Raw genomic sequence first — 23,073 nt, 5'->3', positions numbered from 1 at the left:
AGTAAAGCTCATGTATTGAAACAATAGGCAGTACTTGGAGTTGTGCTGGGGTAAGCCCTGTGTGCTAGGCATGTGCTAAGAAGAGGCTTTAAACCCTCACCCAGATCAGTGGTTCTCAGGATCACTGAGAGTCTTAAAACGCTAGGGGTTGAGAATTTGCTCTTCAAACAAGTTCCCAGGTGATGCTGATGCCGCTTGTCTAATAACCATACTTTGGGAACTGCTGATCTGGTTGTATCTGCTAGCTGCTGCTGCACAACAAGCCTGAAATTTAGGGGCTAAAAACAACAATCACGCCGGGCGCGGTGGCTCACGCCTGTAATCCCAGCACTTTGGGAGGCCGAGGCGGGCGGATCACGAGGTCAGGAGATCGAGACCATCCTGGCTAACACGGTGAAACCCCGTCTCTACTAAAAATACAAAAAATTAGCCGGGCGTGGTAGCGGGCGCCTGTAGTCCCAGCTACTCGGGAGGCTGAGGCAGGAGAATGGCGTGAACCCGGGAGGCGGAGCTTGCAGTGAGCCGAGATCGCGCCACTGCACTCCAGCCTGGGCGACAGAGCGAGACTCCGTCTCAAAAAAAAAAAAAAAAAACAACAATCACTTATTATTTCTCACAAGTCTGTGGGTCAGCCATGCATGGCTGTCTAGGCTGGGCTTGGCTGGAGTCAGTAAAGCCAGCCTGACCTTTAGGCTCCTACCATCTGGCTCAGCCAATGGCTCATCTGTTTCACGTGGTTTCTCACTCCCCAGCCGGCCAGCCTGGGCTGGTTCTCTAAACCGGTGATGATAAATTTCATTTATCATCCAGCCACCTGTAAAAATTCTTGAGACTCTGCTGGGAAAACTCACAAAGCAAGAACCATTGCACCCCTGGCCCCTCAACCTCCTGGTGTGTTAGGAGGTATTGGCCTCCTGGGGTGGGGTTCACCCTGAGGCTTCCCCCAGCAGCCTCTGGGTCAGGTTTCAATGTTCAATGACCCTCTAGGGAGGGTCCTACCCTGAAACCATAGGGAAATCTTCCCTGTATGATCTCAGGCTTTGACCAAAGTTTTCTCATCTGAATATCATGATGATAATTGCAAAACTATCTGCTCAGCAACCCCGTAGCCTGCTGTGGGATATAAATGAAATGGTGGTATGACCGTGATGCATAAAATACATCAGAAAATGAATTGGCTCTGATTTTTCATGGCTTTTTATTCTCTCCTGAGAAGGAGAACAAAGTCAAGTTCTTCCTTTATTTCCCAGGGTCCTGTTTTTTTTTGTTTTTTTTTTTGTTTGTTTTTTTTGAGGCGGAGTCTCGCTCTGTCGCCCAGGCTGGAGTGCAGTGGTGCAATCTCGGCTCACTACAAGATCTGCCTCCTGGGTTCTCGCCATTCTCCTGCCTCAGCCTCCCGAGTAGCTGGGACTACAGACGCCCGCCACCACACCCGGCTAATTTTTTGTATTTTTTTAGTAGAGACGGGGTTTCACCGTGTTAACCAGGATGGTCTCAATCTCCTGACCTCGTGATCCGCCTGCCTCGGCCTCCCAAAGTGCTGGGATTACAGGCATGAGCCACCGCGCCCCGCCCACAGGGTCTTGTTTTGTATCCGGGCTTGTGCTGGGCTGTGGAACATGGTCTTTGCAAAGCTTCTAGAGGTGATCACAGTCCAGGAAGATGAGACCTAGAGGAAGGAAGGAATAACAGCCTATGGGGATCAGGGGGTACTTCTTGAAGTAGGGAATATTTGAGCTAGGCTTTGAAGAACAAATGGGAGTTTGCCATGCAAGGAGGTGTGTGCACGACATACTAGGCCAAGGGAACTATGCAAGTGAAAGCTCAGAGGTTGGAAAGTTTATGTCGTGCCTGTGAGGTATATTGTAGCTTGGGGCATACCTTGTGTGTGAAGGAGCCCCAAGAGATGAGGTGGGAGAAGCCAGCTGTGCCCAGGTTGTGGAACAGCCCTGAACATCAGGCCGATGGCAATAGGGAGCCACAGAGGGTTCACACCATGGAAGGCTGTTGTGCAGCTTGGAGGGAGATCTGGCCCAGGAAAGGACCACAGAGGTGGGGGGAAAAGAGCAGACAGAAGGGCCCCTGGAGGTGGGTGGTCCAGTGGAAGGTGGCAAGAAGGGGTCCTGCTTTTGAGAAAGATGACATTTGAATGGCAAGGATGAGGAGGTGTGAGCCCTGCAGAGAGCAGCAGGAAGAGCATTCTGAACAGAGAAATAGCACATGCAAGGGCCCTGGGGCAGTGAGCCTGGGCAGAGTGAGTGTGGGTGTGAGTGGTGAGAGATGAGGTCAAAAAGGGGATGGGAGCAGATCGTGAAGGGCCTTGAAGGTTGCACGGTGAAGTCTAGGTTTTACTGTGGATACGGTTGAAACAGAAGAGTGATGGGACTGGATTTCTGTATTTAGAATCTGTCTCAGTTCCCATCAGAGCAGCATGTGTGGGCTGGGTTGGAGGGGGACGAGGGGGCTGACATCAGCTCTGCAGGGTGGGTCACGCCTTGGGGAAGTGGGAGATTTGGCTGAGCAAGAGGAGAAAGGGACAGTGACAGGGCCCAAGATGACTCTGAGGGGGAGCCCCAGGGACACCGGGCTGCCCATTCCATGGGCTCCTGCTCCAGATTCCCAGGTCTCCCCAACCAGGCCCTGGATGAAAATTGTTACCCTCTTCGTCACACACTCATGGCTCACCCAGTCATTGTCCCACTCCATTCCCTCCTGGGCCAAGAGAAGCTGCCACCAGAGAGATTTGGTAGACTCGGCCAGAGTGTCCCAGTCTGCTGTGTGGGACAGAGCGGGAAACAGCTGCTGGAGGCTTCAACGCAGGCTTCCTGGAGGAGGTGCTTTCCCAGCTCCCTCTTTCTCCTCTTGTTTCCTCTGACACAGTTTGAAGATGGGATCCTAGACATCTGCCTGATCCTTCTAGATGTCAACCCCAAGTTCCTGAAGAACGCGGGCCGTGACTGCTCCCGCCGCAGCAGCCCCGTCTACGTGGGCCGGGTGGTGAGCGGCATGGTGAGTGAGTGGCATGGCCCATCCAGGGGCGGGGCCTTCAGGGGGCTCCCGCAGGCCCCTCCCTCGCAGTGGAGACACAGGCTAGGCATGGTGGGGGACCCGGGAGATGGGTAAGTCTTGGGGAAAAGACCTTATATTGGAAAGATAGGATTTGCACAGATGAGGGTGATGCTATGGGGTCCCCCAGAGCAATTAGTTTATTCATTTCTTCAGTAAATATTTATCAAATACCACTTATGTCCTAAGCACTGGGGAGACAGCGGTATACAAGTCCTGTGTGATCTCTAGCTTTATGGAGACTGTGTTATAGAGGGGAGGGGAGGGGAGACAGACACTAACCAAACTACCATATGAACGAGCAGGCAGTTCACATGGTTCATAAATGATGGTGCACGCTCTGAAGGAACCCGAGGTGTGAGAGCGTCGGACTGCAGGGCCAGGCTCAGGGAGGGGCTGAGGGGCTCCCTAAGGTGGTACCCAGGAGAAGGGCATTCCAGGCAGAGGGCACAGCTGTGCAAAGGCCCTGAGAAGGGAGCGACTTTGGCAGGTTTGAGGAAGGAAGAGAAGCCAGTGTGCCTGGAGTGCAGTGAGCAGGGCCCGTGGGTGCAGAGGAAGCTGCAGAGGTGGGCAGGGGTGAGACCAGAAGGGCCTCTTGGATCATGGTAAGGAGGCTGATTTTATTCTCGAGGTAATGGGAATTTAGGGGGAACGACACAATCTGGGGTGGGGGGCCCAAGCGGGTCTTTGTAAAACTTAGATCACACCATGTCACTCCCGAGCAATCCTGTGTTCATAGGACAGAGTCACATCCCCAGTATCGCGTTCAAGACCTTGACACTGCCCCACCTCCTTCTTCCCCATCTCCCTCCTGTCCCCCGGCTCCAGCCCCCACCATCTGCCGCACACCACAGTCTGTCACACGATGGCCCCTTTGCACCTGCTCTTTCCTCACCCTGGAGCTCCCCTCCCCAGCTTTCACCCCCTGCTGTACTCAGGCTCACCCAGGCGGCACAGCCGTCACCCCATCCCAGGCTCAGTCCCCGTGCTGCCCCACTGGTTGCAGGTCAACTGCAACGATGACCAGGGTGTGCTGCTGGGACGCTGGGACAACAACTACGGGGACGGCGTCAGCCCCATGTCCTGGATCGGCAGTGTGGACATCCTGCGGCGCTGGAAGAACCACGGCTGCCAGCGCGTCAAGTATGGCCAGTGCTGGGTCTTCGCTGCCGTGGCCTGCACAGGTGAGCTGCACGCTGGGATGTGGGTCATGAGCCCTGGGAGGGGGCACAAAGAGCACTGGAGTAGGAATCAGGACATCCCTGCCCTGGTCCTGCCCCTGCCACCAACACTCTCAATGCGCTATGTGGCCTAGAGCCTGTGACCACCCTCTCTGGTCCTTTATCCAATAGCCATCCCTCCAGTGGTTGTTAGGATCAAGGGCTATCATTGGAGAGACTGCATGGGCTCAGGGCTGAGAACTTGGGCACTGGAGCCCACGTTCTCAAAAACTCAGGATTTTTAACCTGAGTTAAAAACCCCCTCCCTCCCACCACTTGCTCTGTGACCTCGAGCAAATGACTTCTTTCTGAACCTCAGTTTCCTCGTTTGGAAAATGGGGACAACATCAAGACCTTCCTCCTAGAGTGGGTGTGACATGAAGCTACTCAGCACAGAACCTGGCCCAGTGTCACTCTCGGCAAATATTAGCCAGTAATAACTGGATCCTAACAGTAATATCAGTGTCAAGAAAGAAAGCATGTTCTAAAATGTAGAGGGGGAATATCGAGCAATTTAAAACCAAAAAAGTAAAATAAATCTAAAACAAAAATCTTCAAAATTTAAGGCCAGAAAATGTCAATGATTGTTGCCAGGCTGATGATGGTGCTTATGAGAATGGGTTAGCATCACACGCTGGCTAAGAATGTAGACTCAAGACATAAGGATTGCTTGAGGCCGGGAGTTTGAGACCAGCCTGGGCAATATAGTGAGACCTTGTCTCTACAAAAAATAAAATAAAATAAAAATTAGCAGGCATGGTTGTGTGTCTGGAGTCTGGGCTACTCAGAAGGCTGAGGCAGGAAGATCGCTTGACCCCTGGAGGTTGGCTGCAATGAGCTATGATTGCACCATTGCACTCCAGCCTGGGCAACGGAGCAAGATCCTCTCTCAAAAAAAAAAAAAAAAAAGAGAGAGAGCACAAATTCTGAAGTCAAGGCCTGGGTTCAAATCCTAGCTCTGCTTCTTACCAGCTCTGTGTCCTTAGGTAAATCACTTAACTCCTCTGAACCACAGTTCCATTGTATGTAAAATGGGCACAACGGTAGTACCTTTATACTGGGATGGTTGTGAGGATTAAATGAGTTAATATGTGTGAGGTAGCTGAGCGTGGTGGTGGTGCACCTGTAGTCTTAGCTGTTTGGGAGGCTGAGGCAGGGGGATCACTTGAACCCAGGAGGTCGAGGCTGCGGTGAGTCATGATTGCACCACTGTACTCCAGCCTGGGTGACAGAGCGAGACCTCATCTCTAAATAAATAAATGAATGTGGGAAGTGCTTAAAATGATTTTGGGTGCATAATAGAAAATACTTATGTGATGATATACTATTTATTGTCATGACTATTATTATTACCAAGCTCAATCTAAAAGGCTGGTCTGGGGCTTCCAGCTTTTCTGATTCCAAAACCAGTGCTAAGGCCCAGGAAAGGGTGCCTGGCAGGGCCCCCAGCACATCCTCCACACCAGCAGGCTGGGTCAGGGCAGCCTAACCTAGGTTCTCAGCTCGGCTGTCCTTGCCTTCTGACTCCTGCCTCTCTGCCTGGGACTGCCTGTTCCCCGTGACCTCTGAATTCCTTTTTCTTGTGGAAACTCCTTCATGCCAGACACTTCCCTCTGAGAGCCCTAAAACACCTCTTTTCAAAGAAGCCCATGGGTTTTCCTGGAAAAACCCCGAAATCCAAGACCTGGATCCCCAGGCTCACCGGCAGAAACCCTGGTCACCCTGGTCACCCTGGGCTGTGGCCGCCTGAAGGTTGAGCAGCAGATCCTGCCCCTCAGCTGCCCACTGCAGGGCTGTGTTCTGGTCCCCGCAGCCTCTTCCCAGGCTGTGTAGGATGGAGCCAGGGAAAACTTGGCCAAGAAAAGGGCTGTCTGACCATTGCGGCCGTGGAGTTCACGTGGGGAGCCAATGGTGAATTGGCCCATGAACTCTGGAGCTGGACTGCCTGGGTTTGAATCCAGCTCTGCCACTAACCCCTGGGTGGACTTGGGCAAGAGAATTGATGCCTCCAAGCCTCAATTTCCTCATCTATAAAATGGAGACAATGGTGACTGATCTCATTCATAGGAAGCTCTTAATACCAGGGAGAGATCACTTAGCACAGTCTCTGGCTCCGGTTAGGCTTGGGTTTGGGGATTTCCAGGGGAGCCTGGGATTCCAGCTTTCTCAGCCGGATCCCTCACTGTACTTCCTCAATGTCCATGAATCAGCCAGCATTGATGGACGACGTTTGCCGTAACGGGCACCATGACACACTGTGCTGTTCCCGAGCACCCCCTCAATGCTTGCTCTGGGAATGGGCAGACAAGGCTGTGCCCACACCCGCGGCCTCTCTCTGAATCACCACAAATCCCCACAAGCTGCTATTATTAGCTTGTCTTACTGAGGAGGAAATGGAGGCTCAGACAGGGGAGTGGCTTGCCCAAGGTCATACAGCTGGTGAGCAGCAGGGTCAGTCTCTGCTCCAGGTGTGCACGGGGCTGGGGCAGCCTCCTGTTAGACTGATGAGGAGGCCTCTCAGGACACCACCCCTGGGGCAAGAGTGGCACTTGGCTCCCTGGAAAGCAGAGACAGACCTCCCCTGTCCTCCGGTCTGTCCTCAGGCCCGCTGCATGGTGGGATAAGACCTGTGGTTAGGACACCAGCCTTCACTGAGGGCAGCCTTAGGGCTGAGCCCTGCCCAGGCCTCAGGGGGACAGAAACCGGGCAAGAGGGGGAGGTCATAGCTGTTCCTTCCTCCTTCCTCGCAGCTCCTACAAGTCTCCTGGCAGGAATCCAGGGCCAACCAGTAAGCTCTTACCCTGGCCTATCGATGGTGGCCCCAGGGCAAAGGTCGCATCCGTTCTCCCCCACTCCCAAACTCAACTTCAATCAAAACTAAAAGTAAAACAAAAGTCCCACAGATTACCTTATTACGCCTAATCTTGTTTCTCTTCATTTTTTAGATATTTTTTTCTGGGAATCTGTTACTTTTACAATACACATAAAAAGCACATTTTTAAAATGAGAGAGTAAAAGCACCCATAATTCCGTCTGCCAGGAGCACCCAGTGGGCCGCGTGGGTGAGATCCACGCCGGGATTTTCCTCCCTCCCCTGTGCTCCTGCCTCTCCGAGCTGAGCTCAGCTTGCAGATGCCAGTCAATGTCCTGTTTCTGTTTAACCTGTCATTGCAACATCAGCCCCTTTCCCAGCAAACAGGGCATTGGCAGGTATGCAGGGCCCTCCCTCCCGACAAGTCTGAGGACCCTGACCTGTGCTGCGACCTGTTTATAGGGCCACATGCATCCGTGTTCTTGTACATTGGGAATGATGATGAGTCCCCAGTGGCATCACTAATGCACAAAGAGATGGAACCAAGGCCCAGAGACATGAAGGGACTGGTCCCAGGTCACACAGCTGAAAGCAGCTGGGTCTCCCGACCTCTGTGCCCTCCTCTGCCTGTTCTGCTCTTTGAGTCTTTAAGTCCCTATCTTGGGGAGAGTCAGTCATTCAATCACTCCTCCCCTCCCTCCCTCTTTCCTCTCCTCTCTCCTTCCTCCACTCCTTCATCCCATTTGACAAAATAGTCAATGACAGGCCTGTGCTGGGCTCCAGGATCTAACATAAGACAGATCCCTCACTGTCCTTGGAGGACTAATTAAAGAATCCCTCACATGCCTGTACACTGGAAGGATGAAGGATCTCCAGCCGTGCTATGAATGCAAATGATGGGGCAACCTGAACCTGGCAGGCAGCCTTCCAGGCAGAGGGAATTGCAGACACCGATGCCTTGAAGCTGGCAGAGGCAGAGCATGCTGGAGGCCAGTGTGGAGGAGCACAGCGTGCAAGGAGGGGGTCAGGGGCCAGACCCTCCAGGGCCAAGGGCCATGGCCAGGGCTCTGGCCTTGACCTCAAGGGCCATGGGGAACCAAGGACAATTGATCACAGGAGTGGTGACATCAGATTTGTACTTTATTTCATTTTGAGATGGAGTCTCACTCTGTCGCCCAGGCTGGAGTGCAGTGGTGCAATCTTGGCTCACCACAACCTCCGCCTCCCAGGTTCAAGCAATTCTCCTGCCTCAGCCTCCTCCTGAGTAGCTGGGATTACAGGCGTGCACCACCATGCCTGGCTAATTTTTGTATTTTTAGTAGAGACGGGGTTTCACCATATTGGCCAGGCTGGTCTCAAACTCTTGACTTCAGGCCCCCCTCGGCCTCTCAAAGTGCTGGGATTATAGGCGTGAGCCACCACGCCTGGCCGGGGTTTGTATTTTAGAGTCTCCTTCTGGCAACTGTGATGTGAGGGGCATAGAATGGACATGGGGTGACCAGAGAGGTGGGCGCCATTGTCCCGGCAGGAAGGGCTGGCTCATGTTCTCAGCACTTGGACAGCAGGTACAGTGTTCCCTGGAATGCAGATGGGCAGGTGGAGGCCCAGAGCAGGGCGGATGTCTCCAGGACCTCACCCCGCTTTCCACTCCTCTCCAACAGTGCTGAGGTGCCTGGGCATCCCCACCCGCGTCGTGACCAACTACAACTCGGCCCATGACCAGAACAGCAACCTTCTCATCGAGTACTTCCGCAATGAGTTTGGGGAGATCCAGGGTGACAAGAGCGAGATGATCTGGTGAGGTGGGGGCCAGGGTGGGATCGGAGCCCAGTAGGGAGGGCCCCATGGAGAGGAAACCTTGGAGGGCTTCTTGGAGGAGGTCACATTTGAATTGGGCCTTAGAAGTTCAGCAGTATTTGAGCAGGCTTGGGGAAGGCCTAGAGGGAAAGTCAACCACATACATGATGGGGCCTCAGGAAGAATCATGCTGCAAATGTTGTCGGGAGTCTGGAATGCCACATTAGGGGGCCCAGGCTTGATTCCAAAAGCAATAGGTTGTCACTCAAGGATTCAGAGTGGGAGAGGGCGGGGCTGACAACTGCCAGGAGGGCTAGAGGGGAAGAGATGGGCGGGGGCTGGGGCGTGGTCCAGGTGGGGAGTGATAAGCCCTGAACGGACAGAAAAGAAGGGATGGAGCCAAGAAATTAGGAGGTCAAAGGGGCCACCGAGAGGGGCAAGGAGGGGAGAGGAGTTGAGAAGGGCTCTGAGGTGTAGGAGTGGGCGCCTGGCTAGAGAGGGTGCTGTGAGATGGGCCCCCGTGGGAGGAAGAACTAGGCAGTGGGGAGACACGCTGGGCTCAGTTTGGGATGAGGCAAGCTTGCATCTGGGGACATGAATGCATGGTCTGCCCATGGGAGGTGGCGATGAATGTTGCTCATGTTCTGCTTCATTCCCGCCCCCCTATCCCCCTCAGGAACTTCCACTGCTGGGTGGAGTCGTGGATGACCAGGCCGGACCTGCAGCCGGGGTACGAGGGCTGGCAGGCCCTGGACCCAACGCCCCAGGAGAAGAGCGAAGGTGCATGGGCGGGCACTGTCGCGTCAAACAGATGGGGAAGACGAGGCTTGGGGAGTTAAAATGACTCAGCTGGAGGGCGGCAGAACTAGGAGCTCACCCGGAGACCACTGATGGGTCCACAGAAGGGTGGGGGACCTCACTTACATCTTAATAACACACTACTTGATAAATCTCAAAAATAATTCACGTGCATTGCGGAAAGCAGGAAATACAGAGAAGCTCAAAGAAAAAAATCAAATAGCATCTTTGTCTCCTCCCTCTAAAATAAGCAGCATTAACATTCACACGAGCTTCCACTGATTTCAAATCGTGTATTTGTATGCGGGTGTATATGTGTGTGTTTATATATGTATGTATATAAACACACACATATATATGTAGTACCTGTGTGTTTGAAAGAGAGAGTACACTAAGGCACAATTTTGTGGTGCATATGGACACTTTCTAGGAATATTTTTAAATGTATAAAATATAATACATAGCGTTACAAAGAAAACCAATTACATTAAAATACAGTTGTCACAAGTTTTAAAAAATGAATTTATGATATAATAACATATACTTCTTTATAGAACAAGATCTAGCGGTAGAGTCAGTAAGTTCCATAATATAGTTGTAGAGATAATTTATGAGCATAAATTAATTTCCTCCCATCTGGGACAGCTGTAAGTTTGTAATGACCACGCCTGTGGTTCTTATGAGTGACAAGTCCTAAGTGCTCCTCAGGCTGCTATGGTCGTTTCCTGCTTTTGCAACTGAAGAAAGTGCTATAGTGAAAACAAAGATACCCTTTTTTCCCCATCATAGGGTTCATAGGCCCCTGAATTCTGTTGGTAGTGCCTTGGGGGGGGTCCGTGGGCCCTGGCTTAAGACCTCCAGCGGCATGGAACATTTTTTCCCAGCTCTGTCCACTTCTGGATAAAGCATTGGCATTTCTCCAGCAGATAGTTTTCTGTGATTTGAATTTTTATTTAATGTGACCGTGGTCCATCACATGGATGTGCTAGACTGTATCTATCCAGCCTCTAGTCCTCAGCATTGGAAGTCTGCGGACAGTGTGGGGCGGTTATCAACCACACTTATGTAAACATCAGGCACCCGTATTCACTTGGAGAACACACACGCCCTGGGGCTGGCCCCATGCGGGGCACTGAGCTCCACTCTCAGTACGAGCAGGAAATGAGACAGATGTCCTCCTTGCTAACATGTTGCCTGTCCTTGGCTCCATAATTTCCTTAGGATGTCTGGGATACATTTCCATTTTATTTATCAAATACTTGCATAGCATTTAGTATAGGCTATGAGCTTTACATCTATAATTCAGGAATGCTCATTAGGTGGGTCCAGATCTTATCTCCACATGAAACTGCCGCTTCGAGAAGTTAGTGACTGGCCCAAAGTCACCAGCTAATAAGAGGCTGAGCTGGGATTTGAACCTTAAAAGTTGTGCTCCAGAGCCCCTATTCTGAACCCTCGCCCTGTGGTGCCCTCCTGGAAGTGGAGTCCTTCCGTCAGAGGGCCGCGTGGTCTTGAGGTTTTTGGCTACATGCGGTTGAATTGTGGAGGGTTTTAGAGGACACCACCCAACCTTCACCCAGGCCCATCCCTTCCCCTTTCTACCCCTGCCAGGGACGTACTGCTGTGGCCCAGTTCCAGTTCGTGCCATCAAGGAGGGCGACCTGAGCACCAAGTACGATGCGCCCTTTGTCTTTGCGGAGGTCAATGCTGACGTGGTAGACTGGATCCAGCAGGACGATGGGTCTGTGCACAAATCCATCAACCGTTCCCTGATCGTTGGGCTAAAGATCAGCACTAAGAGCGTGGGCCGAGACGAGCGGGAGGATATCACTCACACCTACAAATACCCAGAGGGTATGTGCCCTCAGAGTCTTTAATGTGGCCTTGAAGATAAGCATCCGGTTTTCCCAGCCCGGCAGGCTCGTGTATGTGTGTGCGTGTGTTTTAATTGGTAGCCTACGTACAGCAATGGCCCCGTAGGCTATACTCCATCTTCAGCAATGCCTTAGAAACAGGAGCAAACATGTTGAGGGACAGTGGTAGAGGATTATTCATTTAGGGAAGGAGTTCTCTGCTACTGATGTTAAATCAGTTGCAGGGGAAAGGACTTGATTTATTTTTAAAAATTGGATTTGAGCACATCGAACAGCCAATTCAATATGGTATCTAATTTCTAAGCAAATACTAAGCATAGCAAAGCTCACAGAGGGGACTAAGAAACCATAGTTCCTGCCTTGGCCTGACCCTCACTGACTTTCCAGGGGTGCCTGGCCATACTCTAGCTGAAAGGGGTAACACAGAATGAAATGATGCTCTCCCCATCCCCTGAAAGGTCTAGAGCTGATAGTTTCATAGAAGAAATAGATATGCACCCAACAACACTGGGAGAAAAAAATCAAAGGAGCATAGGAGAGAGGCAAATGGAATATAAGGAAGGGAGCAATCAGAGACAGGGAGGGAAAGGATTTTAGGTAGAAGTAATCCCTGTGTAATTGCTTGAAGGTAAGAAAGATTGCACTGTATTCGTGCCTAGTATGCACCAAGCACTGTTGTAGGCACTGGATAAGTAAAACACAGCCTTAGCCCTCGAGCAGCTCAAGAAGGTAAGTTTGAAACAGAAAACAACACAGGGGAAGGAGTGGTCAGAGAGGGCTTCCTGGAGGAGGGGTTATTTGGGGTTGAGTCTTGAGGGATGTATAGGAGTTCACTAGTGGAAAATAAATGAAATGCTGTGTCCTCCTGGCCCAGAAATGTAGAGAAGGGGCTCCTTCAGGGCTGCCCTGAGTCATCAGGCCTCTGCGAAGACAGCTCGCCCTGTTGCAGCCCCCTTCCTGTGATCTATTCCAGCTGTGATTGAGGCTCTCTTCCCAACCCCTACAGGGTCCTCAGAGGAGAGGGAGGCCTTCACAAGGGCGAACCACCTGAACAAACTGGCCGAGAAGGAGGAGACAGGGATGGCCATGCGGATCCGTGTGGGCCAGAGCATGAACATGGGCAGTGACTTTGACGTCTTTGCCCACATCACCAACAACACCGCTGAGGAGTACGTCTGCCGCCTCCTGCTCTGTGCCCGCACCGTCAGCTACAATGGGATCTTGGGGCCCGAGTGTGGCACCAAGTACCTGCTCAACCTCAACCTGGAGCCTTTCTCTGGTAAGGCCCTGTGTTCCTGGAGCATTTGTTGACCGCCAACTGACAACATGCTAGGTAGTGACCTAACCATTTAGCATGTGTGATTTCACCCCACAGACACTTACATGGCGCTGACTCTGGGGCAGGCCCTGTCCTAAGCACTTTATAAATATCAACCCACTTAATTCTTATTGCAAGAGTGAGGGGATGGATTCTAACATGGCTCCGTTTTCCAGATGAGTAGACTGAGGCACAGAGAGGTTAAGTAATTTTCTTAAGGTTGCACAGTTGGGGAGTAAACCTGTCCTCACAGCAGCTATACTGTTTGGTTTCACCTCATCTTCGTGTGACCCCTGACTGCTTTCGCAGACCCTCTGCTGCCCTCTCCCAGTGAATTCCACTGTCTCCAGCCCCTCATGCCTCAGCAGCCTCTCTCCATGGGCCCTTCGAGAACCTCTCCTGTGCCTCTGGTTGCTCTCGGCCTCAAAGAAAAGTCTCTAACCCAGCGCCTTGGAAAGTGCCTGTTGCACTTTCCACAGTGATGGAGACGTGCTGAGTCTGCACCGCCTATCCAGCATGGCTGCCACCAGCTACACGTGGCTGCTAAGCGCTTGAAATGTGGCTGGTGCAACTGTAGAACTAAAGTTTTTTTGTTTGTTTGCTTGTTTTTTTATTTTTATTTTTTGAGATGGAGTCTTACTCTGTTGCCCAGTCTGCAGTGCAGTGGCACGATCTCAGCTCACTGCAATCTCAGCCTCCCAAGTAGCTGGGATTACAGGCGTGCACCACCGTGCCCAGCTAATTTTTGTATTTTTAGTAGAGATGGGATTTCACCATGTTGGCCAGGCTGGTCTCGGACTCCTGGCCTCAAGTGATCTACCTGTCTCGGCCTCCCAAAGTGCTGGGATTATAGGTGTGAGCCACCGCACCTGGCCAAAACTAAAGTTTTAATTGTGTTGAAAGTTAGACAGCCACAGGTGGCCAGAAGCTGCTATGCTGGGCAGAGCAGATCGGCGAGCCAAAGGTGGGAGCGTCCAGGCCTCTGCAGGGAGAAGTGCTTTCTTCCTGGACTTGATTGTCCCTCTCCAGTGTCCCCAGAACCAGCCTGGTTGCCTTTTTAGGCAGATCCCCTTCGCAGTGACATGGTGTCATTAGACCACCCAACCCAGCCCCGAGCCAAGACTTTGTCACCAGGCTTCCTGCATGGAGACCTGCACAGTGGTTGTCCTCTGGGTCCCTTACACTGTCTGGCTTTGTCACTGTGCCTGGTTATCTTCCTAAATATAAGCCTGAGGCCCTCAGAGGAGCCGTGGCCACTGAGGTCACATAGCGAGGCAGTGCGGGACCAGGATTCAAGCTCAGGGCTCCGCCCAGCAGCCCCACCACCACCCAGCAGCCCCATCCCACTTTCTGCCACTTGGAGCCCTGCAGGTGTGAGGAGGGCAGAGGGGTTTCCAGGCTAGGAGAGGAGCTGGGAGCTGCAGAATGAGACATTGGCCATCCTCTGAGGGGCAGCGGAATCAAGTAGGACATCGTCTTTGGGCAGCATCTTGCTGTGTCACCAGAGCAAATGGCCACCCCCCTGCACCTTAGCGTCCCCATCAGGTTCCTGGGGGTCATGATCCAACAGTGCAGGACCATCGGGGGTAAGAGAGTGTGCACACAGTAGGCACTCATGCCTGGGATTCAGTGTGGCCACACCTGGAGATGCTGGAGAGCCCTCGGGTGGGGCATGGTTTGTGTTTACAGAGTTTGTTTCCCCGTCTCTTTTCCCCGGACTCCTGCCTGTCAAACCAGTGGTCGTCCCTCTCCTCTATGATAGTGCCTGGACCCTTGGCGCCCATGGGCTGGCGTCTGGGGCACAGCTTTCACCCTCCTAAGAAAGCAGGTCTGTGTTGCGGGCGGGGCGTCTGCAGTGTTGACAGTTGCTGCCTCCTGGTTTTTCTATCTTGGGCCCACCGTGGGCACTCCTGGAGCTGCACCCCCTGGGCACACCCACTGTCAGGCCCTGGGCAGACTCCTCAGCAGGGGCCAGGCCCTCAGAGGGCAGATCCTCTTGGTACCAGGACAGGGCCCAACACTGAAGCTGTTGAAAGACATTTCCCGAGGCCAGGAATACCTGGCTTTGAATCTCAGCTCTGCTGCCCTCTGAATGCACCACGTTGGGCGCGGTGAACATGCTCTCTGAGTCTTAGGTCATGCTCGCCTGTTACATGGGGTGATGACATGCCTGCCTGATGCGCCCGCAGCCGTGAGGACTGAGGGAGAGGATGCGTGCTCAGGAGGTATCTGGAAAGGGCACAGCAGCACCAGCACACGGTGGGGCCCTCACTCCTCCCTGAGTGCGAGTGCTAAGAGGCGTGGGGAGGCGAGAAGCCCGTGGACCTTTCCTGAACACCTTCTGTCCCAGGCAGTGGTGTCAGCCCTGGGCTCGGGGGTTCCTGTGTCCCTGACACCTCGGTGGTGTAGAAAGGACCCGGCCCTCGCTGCTCATCCAGGCCCCAAGTGTCCGGGACAGGATCCATCTCTACAGGTGTGTAGGGGTTCAGGACACAAGGACACTCAAGTTCTAGTTCCTGCTGCCTGCTGCCTGGCTGTGGGCTCCTGGGTGTTCCTCTCCTCCAGCAAGGCTATGGGTTCCCCATTCACACAAAGGGGAAGGTGCGTTCCTCTTTTAAGAGCCCTTCCAGCCCTGTTTTGTGTGTGTGTGTGTGTGTGTGTGTGTGTGTGTGTGTGTGTATGTGTGTGTGTATACATTTAGGAGGTCCAAGTGCGGTTTTGTTACACAGATATATTGAGCAGTGGTGAAGTCTTGGGCTTGACATTGGAGACCCAGTCCCATCGTTTCAGTGCACACCCACCAGCTCCTTCTCGTGCTCAGAGCTGCTCCAAGGGGAGAAAGTGTCTGTCCTAGAATGAGTGGCATGAGGTGAACTCCAGGCCTGGGCCAGACGCACCAAAATCACTTCCTCCCAGGCCCCTGTGGAGTCAGCCCTCACCTCTAAGTCACCATCGGGACCCTGAGAGCATTGTTCTGCACTGGCATCAGCCAAGCATGCTGACTTTTCTCATCCTCCCAGGAACATGCTCACCACAGAGGGTGAGCAGCAGGTCCCTCCTATTGGGGACCCACTGGAGACATAGACTTCAGGGAGAGGAAGGGGAGGATAGAAGGTCCTGGGCATTGGCCTCTGGCTGGAAAGTGAGGCTGGTCCAAGTCCCCTGTTGGAACCTCCAATGCCAAGCTCAAGCTGAGATGCGTTCCCTCTAAGCCCCCATACTGTGGTTGAGTTACTTGTTATTCTTTGATGATAAGATCTGGGGAATTTCCGTGTGCTGGTGGACAGGAAGCCAGGCCCTGGACGGCTGAAAGGAATCCAGTTGCCCCCACCCCTGCCTCCTTTCTCTGCTGCTTCTTTCTCTTCTCCTTCCTGCCTCCACCCTTTCATGCTCTCTCCTCCCTCATCCCTCCAGGTGGGTCACAGGAATGCAGCCAATGTGGCCTCGGTGACTGTCCCCAGAGTAACCTTCTAGAACAGGGCAAATTGTCTAAAGAATGGTTGAGACTGACCATACAGGTTTCCTCTTCCCAGCCAGCATCTGGCCCAAGACCAAGGCCATGGCCACTGGCTTGTGGACGGAGACTTTCAAAGGTCCAGCCCTGCCCTGGCCTCCACCTCCTAGAATAGTCGACAGTTGGGCCACATCCTCCAAGCCCCCGGAGGATGATGTTTTTCTTCTTTCCTGTGGAGCTAGCTAGAATTTCCACTCTGCACCACCAGGTCTTGACCTAGTAATTTTCACCCTCTTTTGTCCTTTTTGGCACAAAAGTTTGGTTTTCTTCCCCAGATCACGTCATCTGATGAAAGGTTGGAGCAGATCCACCCAGGGAATGAAAGGCCAAAGGGGTGGGCAGGCCGGGGCAGCATTTTCCAAAGAGGGGGATGCGGACCACCAGTGTTCACGGTCAAAGGTTCAAGGTCAAAGCCTGAACCTTGAATCCCACAGTGAGAAAGTGACTGTCTCCTCGGGTCTCAATCCGTCCTTCTGGTGACCTCCTGGGGAAAGTCTCCGAGGGTGCTGATTTGCCTCTGGCCTCCTAAGCCTTGCCAATCTCCCTCTTTAGCAGTAGACTCAGGTCTGAAACTCAGAGTCCACAGCACATCACTGTATCTGGCCAGAACTGAATATGCATGACTTTGTTTGTATTTTCTCTCTTTTTTTTTCCCCCTTGAGACAGGGTCTCACTCTGTTGCCCAGGCTGGAGTGCAATGGTGCAATCACGGCTCACTGCAGCCTCGACCTTCCAGGCCCAAGCGATCCTCCCACCTCAGCCTCCCAAGTAGCTGGAACTATAGGCTCACCCCACCACTCCCGGCTTGAATTTTTGTATTTTTTATAGAGACGGGGTCTCACTATATTGCTCAGGCTGGTCTCAAACTCCTGGGCTCAAGCAATCCTCCTGCCTCAGCCTCCCAAAGTGCTGGGATTACAGGCGCGAGCCACTACACCCGACTACTTGTATTTATTTACTGCTCCTCCCTGCCTCCTACAAACAGACCCCAGGTCTGTTTTCTTAAATGCTAAACTACATGAATCCTTAAAATGCTAAACTGCTAAGGTCCTCTAGCCTCAGTGTTCTTTTCAGAAACATGGGGCTAAGAACCACACTTCAGTGGGTAGCTTTGTTCCTGCCAGCTTCTTTCTCATCCCCATATCACTGTGCGGCTTTCGCTCTGCAACGACCCTTGGTCTTACCTCTGCCCAGCAGGTGATAAGATCTGGGAACAGAGAGGAAACAGAGGTGAAACAGAGAGGGGAGGTCATCTCCCCGGGCTCACATGGCCAGTGAGTGGCCAGACAGGGCCTGAGGCAAGTCTCCCAATCTGAGCACTTACTGGCAGATGTGATTCTTCATCTGTGCAACGGGTACAGCATCACGAGCCTCATGGAGGGAAATGACCTTATGTCCATGAGAGGCATTCTTCAGTGAGTGTGGACCATATTGTTGGAATCTAAGATCTGGATTATTAGTCCAGATGCCTGCACAGTACATATCAGCTGTGTGACCTAGGACAATGGTATTTCACCTGCTGGAGACTCAGTTTTCTCATCTGTAAGTTGGGTGGTAATACATGTACAAGCCTTTTAGGGTTGTCATGAAGGTGAAGTAGGAGCCCGCCGTGGGAAGTGCAGTGCCTGGTGCAGCAAGCAGATGTCGGCTCTGATCCTCCCCAGGATGAAGGGCCCGCGGCTCACACACCCTGAGTCCCGAGCACACCAGGCTCTTCCGGGACACTCGCTCAGCTCATCCTCCCACAGCCTTAGGAGTGCCTGTGCCACGCAGATCCAAACATCGAGGACCTGGGAGGTGGAGTGGCTCACGCGGGGTCACCCATTAGAAGAGGCAAAGGCAGGATTAGAACCAAGGCCCGTGGGAGTCCAAGTGCGTCCTCTACCCGCTGCTCAGTGTCCACTCTCCAGCTCCTCCCTGGGAACCCTGGAGCCACAGTGGGGAGTTCAGGGATCCGCCCAGCCATTCCCCCGCTGTGTGACCCCAAGCACATTCCTTCCCCTCTCTGTGCCTCTTGGAGTTGCAAGAGAGTTGGGAGGGGTGATTCTGCATCATGAGCACCCTCCTTTCTCCCCTTCTGCAGAGAAGAGCGTTCCTCTTTGCATCCTCTATGAGAAATACCGTGACTGCCTTACGGAGTCCAACCTCATCAAGGTGCGGGCCCTCCTCGTGGAGCCAGTTATCAACAGCTACCTGCTGGCTGAGAGGGATCTCTACCTGGAGAATCCAGAAATCAAGATCCGGGTAAGGGCAGGCTGGGCAACGGGCAGGGTCCCAGGGCAGCTCAGCGCTGGGGAGAGGGCAGATCCCTACCCCCACCCCACACACCTGCATCCCTGCAAGCTCCAGACCTTTGGTGCCTTAGCGATCCTCAAATCCTAGCCTCATCGAAGAAAGCATCATGAAGCCTAGAGAATTGGGGACTCGTAGCCTCTAGGAATGAATCTGAAAATCCCAGAGTGTTAGGGTCATGGAATTTGGCGATCTTAGAGTCATGAATCCTTCAAATGCTATACTACTAAGGCTGGAACCCCCAGGCACTGGGCACTGGTGGGGCAGGGTGGGGTGGGGGAGTGAAGGGCACAGACTAGAGTCTCACTGCCTGAATTTGTACCAGGGCAGCCCTGGGCATGTGAGTTTGCCCCTCTGTGCCTCAGTTTATTCATCTGTAACATGGGGTTAATAATAGCACTGAGGGGTGTTGTAAGAATTAAAAGCATATCCACAGGAAACACATAGAGCCATCCTCAGCACATGATAAGGGCTCACTGAAAGCTAACTATCCTTATCATCGCCATCATCATCATTATAGCCCTTCACTTAGAGGAGCCGCAGCCCACAACCCCTAAGGGCAACAATTGCACTTAAATGGTAAACAGCAGAGGGAGCGGCAGTGAGCAGTGTGCCAGACATTCTGCTGGAAGCTTGCACATATTAGCTCAGTTAATCCTCACAAGAACCCTCAGTCAGGCATTTCTCTCCCATGAAGAATCCAAGGTGTACAGAGTGGGAAGTAACTTCCCCAGGTCACACAGTGAAGAAGAGGCAGAGATCAGCCTGGCTTAAAAGGCTGTGATCTTTCCCCTCCAGACCCTGGGACAAGGGAGGCACTTTGGACATCCCCTGGGTCACGTGGAGCCTCATTGCAGCTCCATGCAGGAGACCTGGGCCGGTAGCACAATCGGTGTTTTCCCGACGAAGAAACTGAGGCACAGAGGTGGGGGTAGGGGGGGTGATCGTGGCAGACCTGGGTACAGCTTTGTTCAGCAAATATTGGGCCAAATTGCAGTGAATGCAGACAGCCCAGCCTGGATCCCACCTGCCCTTGACATCTGCCCCATGCCCTCTTCCAGATCCTTGGGGAGCCCAAGCAGAAACGCAAGCTGGTGGCTGAGGTGTCCCTGCAGAACCCGCTCCCTGTGGCCCTAGAAGGCTGCACCTTCACTGTGGAGGGGGCCGGCCTGACTGAGGAGCAGAAGACGGTGGAGATGTAAGTGCTGGCTGCCCTAGCTTTGGAGCCTGAGGGAAGCGGGCAGATGCCAGTGGGGGTAGAGACTGTCCTTAGGCACCAAGCCCTGGCTGAAAATCCCCTCCTCTCATCTCCCACGCACAGCTGTGCCCACTCCCAGACACCCTGGGGCTAGAGTTCCCACCATCACATTCTCTGTCAATGCTGACACCACCCATGCACAGATCTGCCACAGACCTCCACAGTGACATCATCCGTTAATAGGCGCTCACCTGCAGACACATGCATCCTCACATAGACAGGTATCTGCTCTCCGAATGTCCACACATGTGCATGCACACACATATGCATGCGTAGGTGTTTCCACATAGATACGTAGCTGCACACATACATACGAGCACACACTTCTTATTTTTTACTTTTTTACTGTAATGTAACATATACAGTAAAAAGCACAGATCACCTACGTACAGCTCAATACATTTTCACACACACGGCTACCTGAGCATATCCCCTTGTGCCCCTAAATGCACCGTCTGCTTTTATGCACACGGACACACATGCGTGCACAGGCACTGTTCACTCTAGGAGGGCAGATTGTCCAGGCCCCGCAGAGGGCCGAGAATGAGGCCCATTCATGGACACGCTGTGCTGATCCTCGGAGGTCACGTGACTTCCTGGCTGGACCCCAGCATGAAGAAGCCAGGCCTTGGGCCCCTTTCCTCACCACCCCCTCTCTCGCTGCAGCCCAGACCCCGTGGAGGCAGGGGAGGAAGTTAAGGTGAGAATGGACCTGCTGCCGCTCCACATGGGCCTCCACAAGCTGGTGGTGAACTTCGAGAGTGACAAGCTGAAGGCTGTGAAGGGCTTCCGGAATGTCATCATTGGCCCCGCCTAAGGGACCCCTGCTCCCAGCCTGCTGAGAGCCCCCACCTTGATCCCAATCCTTATCCCAAGCTAGTGAGCAAAATATGCCCCTTCTTGGGCCCCAGACCCCAGGGCAGGGTGGGCAGCCTATGGGGGCTCTCGGAAATGGAATGTGCCCCTGGCCCATCTCAGCCTCCTGAGCCTGTGTGTCCTCACTCACCCCCTTTGCTGTGAGGAATGCTCTGTGCCAGAAACAGTGGGAGCCCTGACCTTGGCTGACTGGGGCTGGGGTGAGAGAGGAAAGACCTACATTCCCTCTCCTGCCCAGATGCCCTTTGGAAAGCCATTGACCACCCACCATATTGTTTGATCTACTTCATAGCCCCTTGGAGCAGGCAAAAAAGGGACAGCATGCCCCTTGGCTGGATCAGGGAATCCAGCTCCCTAGACTGCATCCTGTACCTCTTCCCATGACTGCACCCAGCTCCAGGGGCCCTTGGGACAGCCAGAGCTGGGTGGGGACAGTGATAGGCCCAAGGTCCCCTCCACATCCCAGCAGCCCAAGCTTAATAGCCCTTCCCCTCAACCTCACCATTGTGAAGCACCTACTATGTGCTGGGTGCCTCCCACACTTGCTGGGGCTCACGGGGCCACCAACCCATTTAATCACCATGGGAAACTGTTGTGGGCGCTGCTTCCAGGATGAGGAGACTGAGGCTTAGAGAGAGGAGGCAGCCCCCTCCACACCAGTGGCCTCGTGGTTATTAGCAAGGCTGGGTAATGTGAAGGCCCAAGAGCAGAGTCTGGGCCTCTGACTCCGAGTCCACTGCTCCATTTATAACCCTAGCCTGACCTGAGACTGTCGGAGAGGCTGTCTGGGGCCTTTATCAAAAAAAGACTCAGCCGAGACAAGGAGGTAGAGAGGGGACTGGGGGACTGGGAGTCAGAGCCCTGGCTGGGTTCAGGCCCCACGTCTGGCCAGGCACTGCCTTCCCCTCTCTGGGCCTTTGTTTCCTTGTTGGTCAGAGGAGTGATTGAACCAGCTCATCTCCAAGGATCCTCTCCACTCCATGTTTGCAATGCTTTTATATGGCCCAGCCTTGTAAATAACCACAAGGTCCACTCCCTGCTCCACAAAGCCTTAAGCCATAGGCCCAGGATATTTCTGAGAGTGAAACCATGACTGTGACCACCTTCTGTCCCCAGCCCTGTCCTGGTTCCTTCCTATGCCCAGGTACCACCCTTCAGACCCCAGTTCTAGGGGAGAAGAGCCCTGGACACCCCTGCTCTACCCATGAGCCTGCCCACTGCAATGCCTAGACTTCCCAACAGCCTTAGCTGCCAGTGCTGGTCACTAACCAACAAGGTTGGCACCCCAGCTACCCCTTCTTTGCAGGGCTAAGGCCCCCAAACATAGCCCCTGTGCTGGAGGAAGCTTGGGGAGCCCATGAGTTGTCAGCTCTGATTTTATCTCCTGCTCTTTCTACATGATTGGGTGCCCCTTGGGCTGGAAGAAGGGGGGATTCTCTATTGGAGGTGAGATCACAGCTTCCAGGGCCCCCCCAAATCCCAGAGAAGGACTTGGAGAGAATCATGCTGTTGCATTTAGAACTTTCTGCTTTGCACAGGAAAGAGTCACACAATTAATCAACATGTATATTTTCTCTATACATAGAGCTCTATTTCTCTACGGTTTTATAAAAGCCTTGGGTTCCAAGCAGGCAGTAGATGTGCTTCTGAACCGCAAGGAGCAAACACTGAAATAAAATAGTTTATTTTTCACACTCAAACTAGGTCTGGTCTGTTCCTTTATGAGTTTGGAGAGAGATGGGTAGGTGAGCTCGCTCACACCTGGACCCCCACTTCCTGCCTAGGAGTCTTTCCTGAGCCTCAGCCCTGTCCCTGGGTTTAAACTTTACTGGCATTCAAGGTCCTACACAGGCTGGCTCCATCTCTGGCCCCTTCCACCAACAATCTGTTTTTGGGCCACAATTAACTTCCTGTATCCCCAGAACACCCTGCGTAGTTGTCTACCTCTTGGCTTTTGTGTGTGTAGTTCCCTGAGCCTGGAGTGCCCCTCCTTTTCTTTCCCTGTTTGGCAAACTCCTACTCATCCTATAATGCTTAACACCAAAGTCACCTCTTCTGTGAAACCTTCCTTGATTTCTTTTCGGGTCCCCAGATTCCTGGAATATGGACCAATTCAAACATTTATCACAGTAAATTTTACTTCCACGTTGGCCTATCTGTCCCCTTCTCCATCCTATCTGAAGCCCTCGAGGCAGGGACCACGTATCTCTTAAATACACTAATAAATGCTGAATTGGTAAATGAATGT

At 53.0% G+C, this 23,073-nt stretch overlaps 1 protein-coding gene across 1 annotated transcript in view; it reads left to right on the top strand.

Annotated features, from left to right (window-relative positions):
- The window catches only part of TGM2 (transglutaminase 2), a 38,437-nt gene extending 15,912 nt beyond the window's left edge, over positions 1–22,525 (top strand). The window contains exons 5-13 of the mRNA XM_008966379.5: positions 2,881–3,009; positions 4,073–4,250; positions 8,760–8,895; positions 9,572–9,675; positions 11,305–11,547; positions 12,574–12,846; positions 18,483–18,643; positions 19,753–19,889; positions 20,616–22,525. Of these exons, the coding sequence (XP_008964627.1) occupies positions 2,881–3,009; positions 4,073–4,250; positions 8,760–8,895; positions 9,572–9,675; positions 11,305–11,547; positions 12,574–12,846; positions 18,483–18,643; positions 19,753–19,889; positions 20,616–20,766 (1,512 nt within the window). The 3' untranslated portion in view covers positions 20,767–22,525. The remainder of the gene's footprint in view (positions 1–2,880; positions 3,010–4,072; positions 4,251–8,759; positions 8,896–9,571; positions 9,676–11,304; positions 11,548–12,573; positions 12,847–18,482; positions 18,644–19,752; positions 19,890–20,615) is intronic.
- The last annotated feature ends 548 nt before the right edge of the window (positions 22,526–23,073 follow it).

Source organism: Pan paniscus, chromosome 21, assembly GCF_029289425.2.
Source record: "Pan paniscus chromosome 21, NHGRI_mPanPan1-v2.0_pri, whole genome shotgun sequence".
Taxonomy (NCBI): domain Eukaryota; kingdom Metazoa; phylum Chordata; class Mammalia; order Primates; family Hominidae; genus Pan; species Pan paniscus.
The sequence above is the reverse complement of the archived record's forward strand: the minus strand, read 5'-3'. Positions and strand labels throughout refer to the sequence as shown.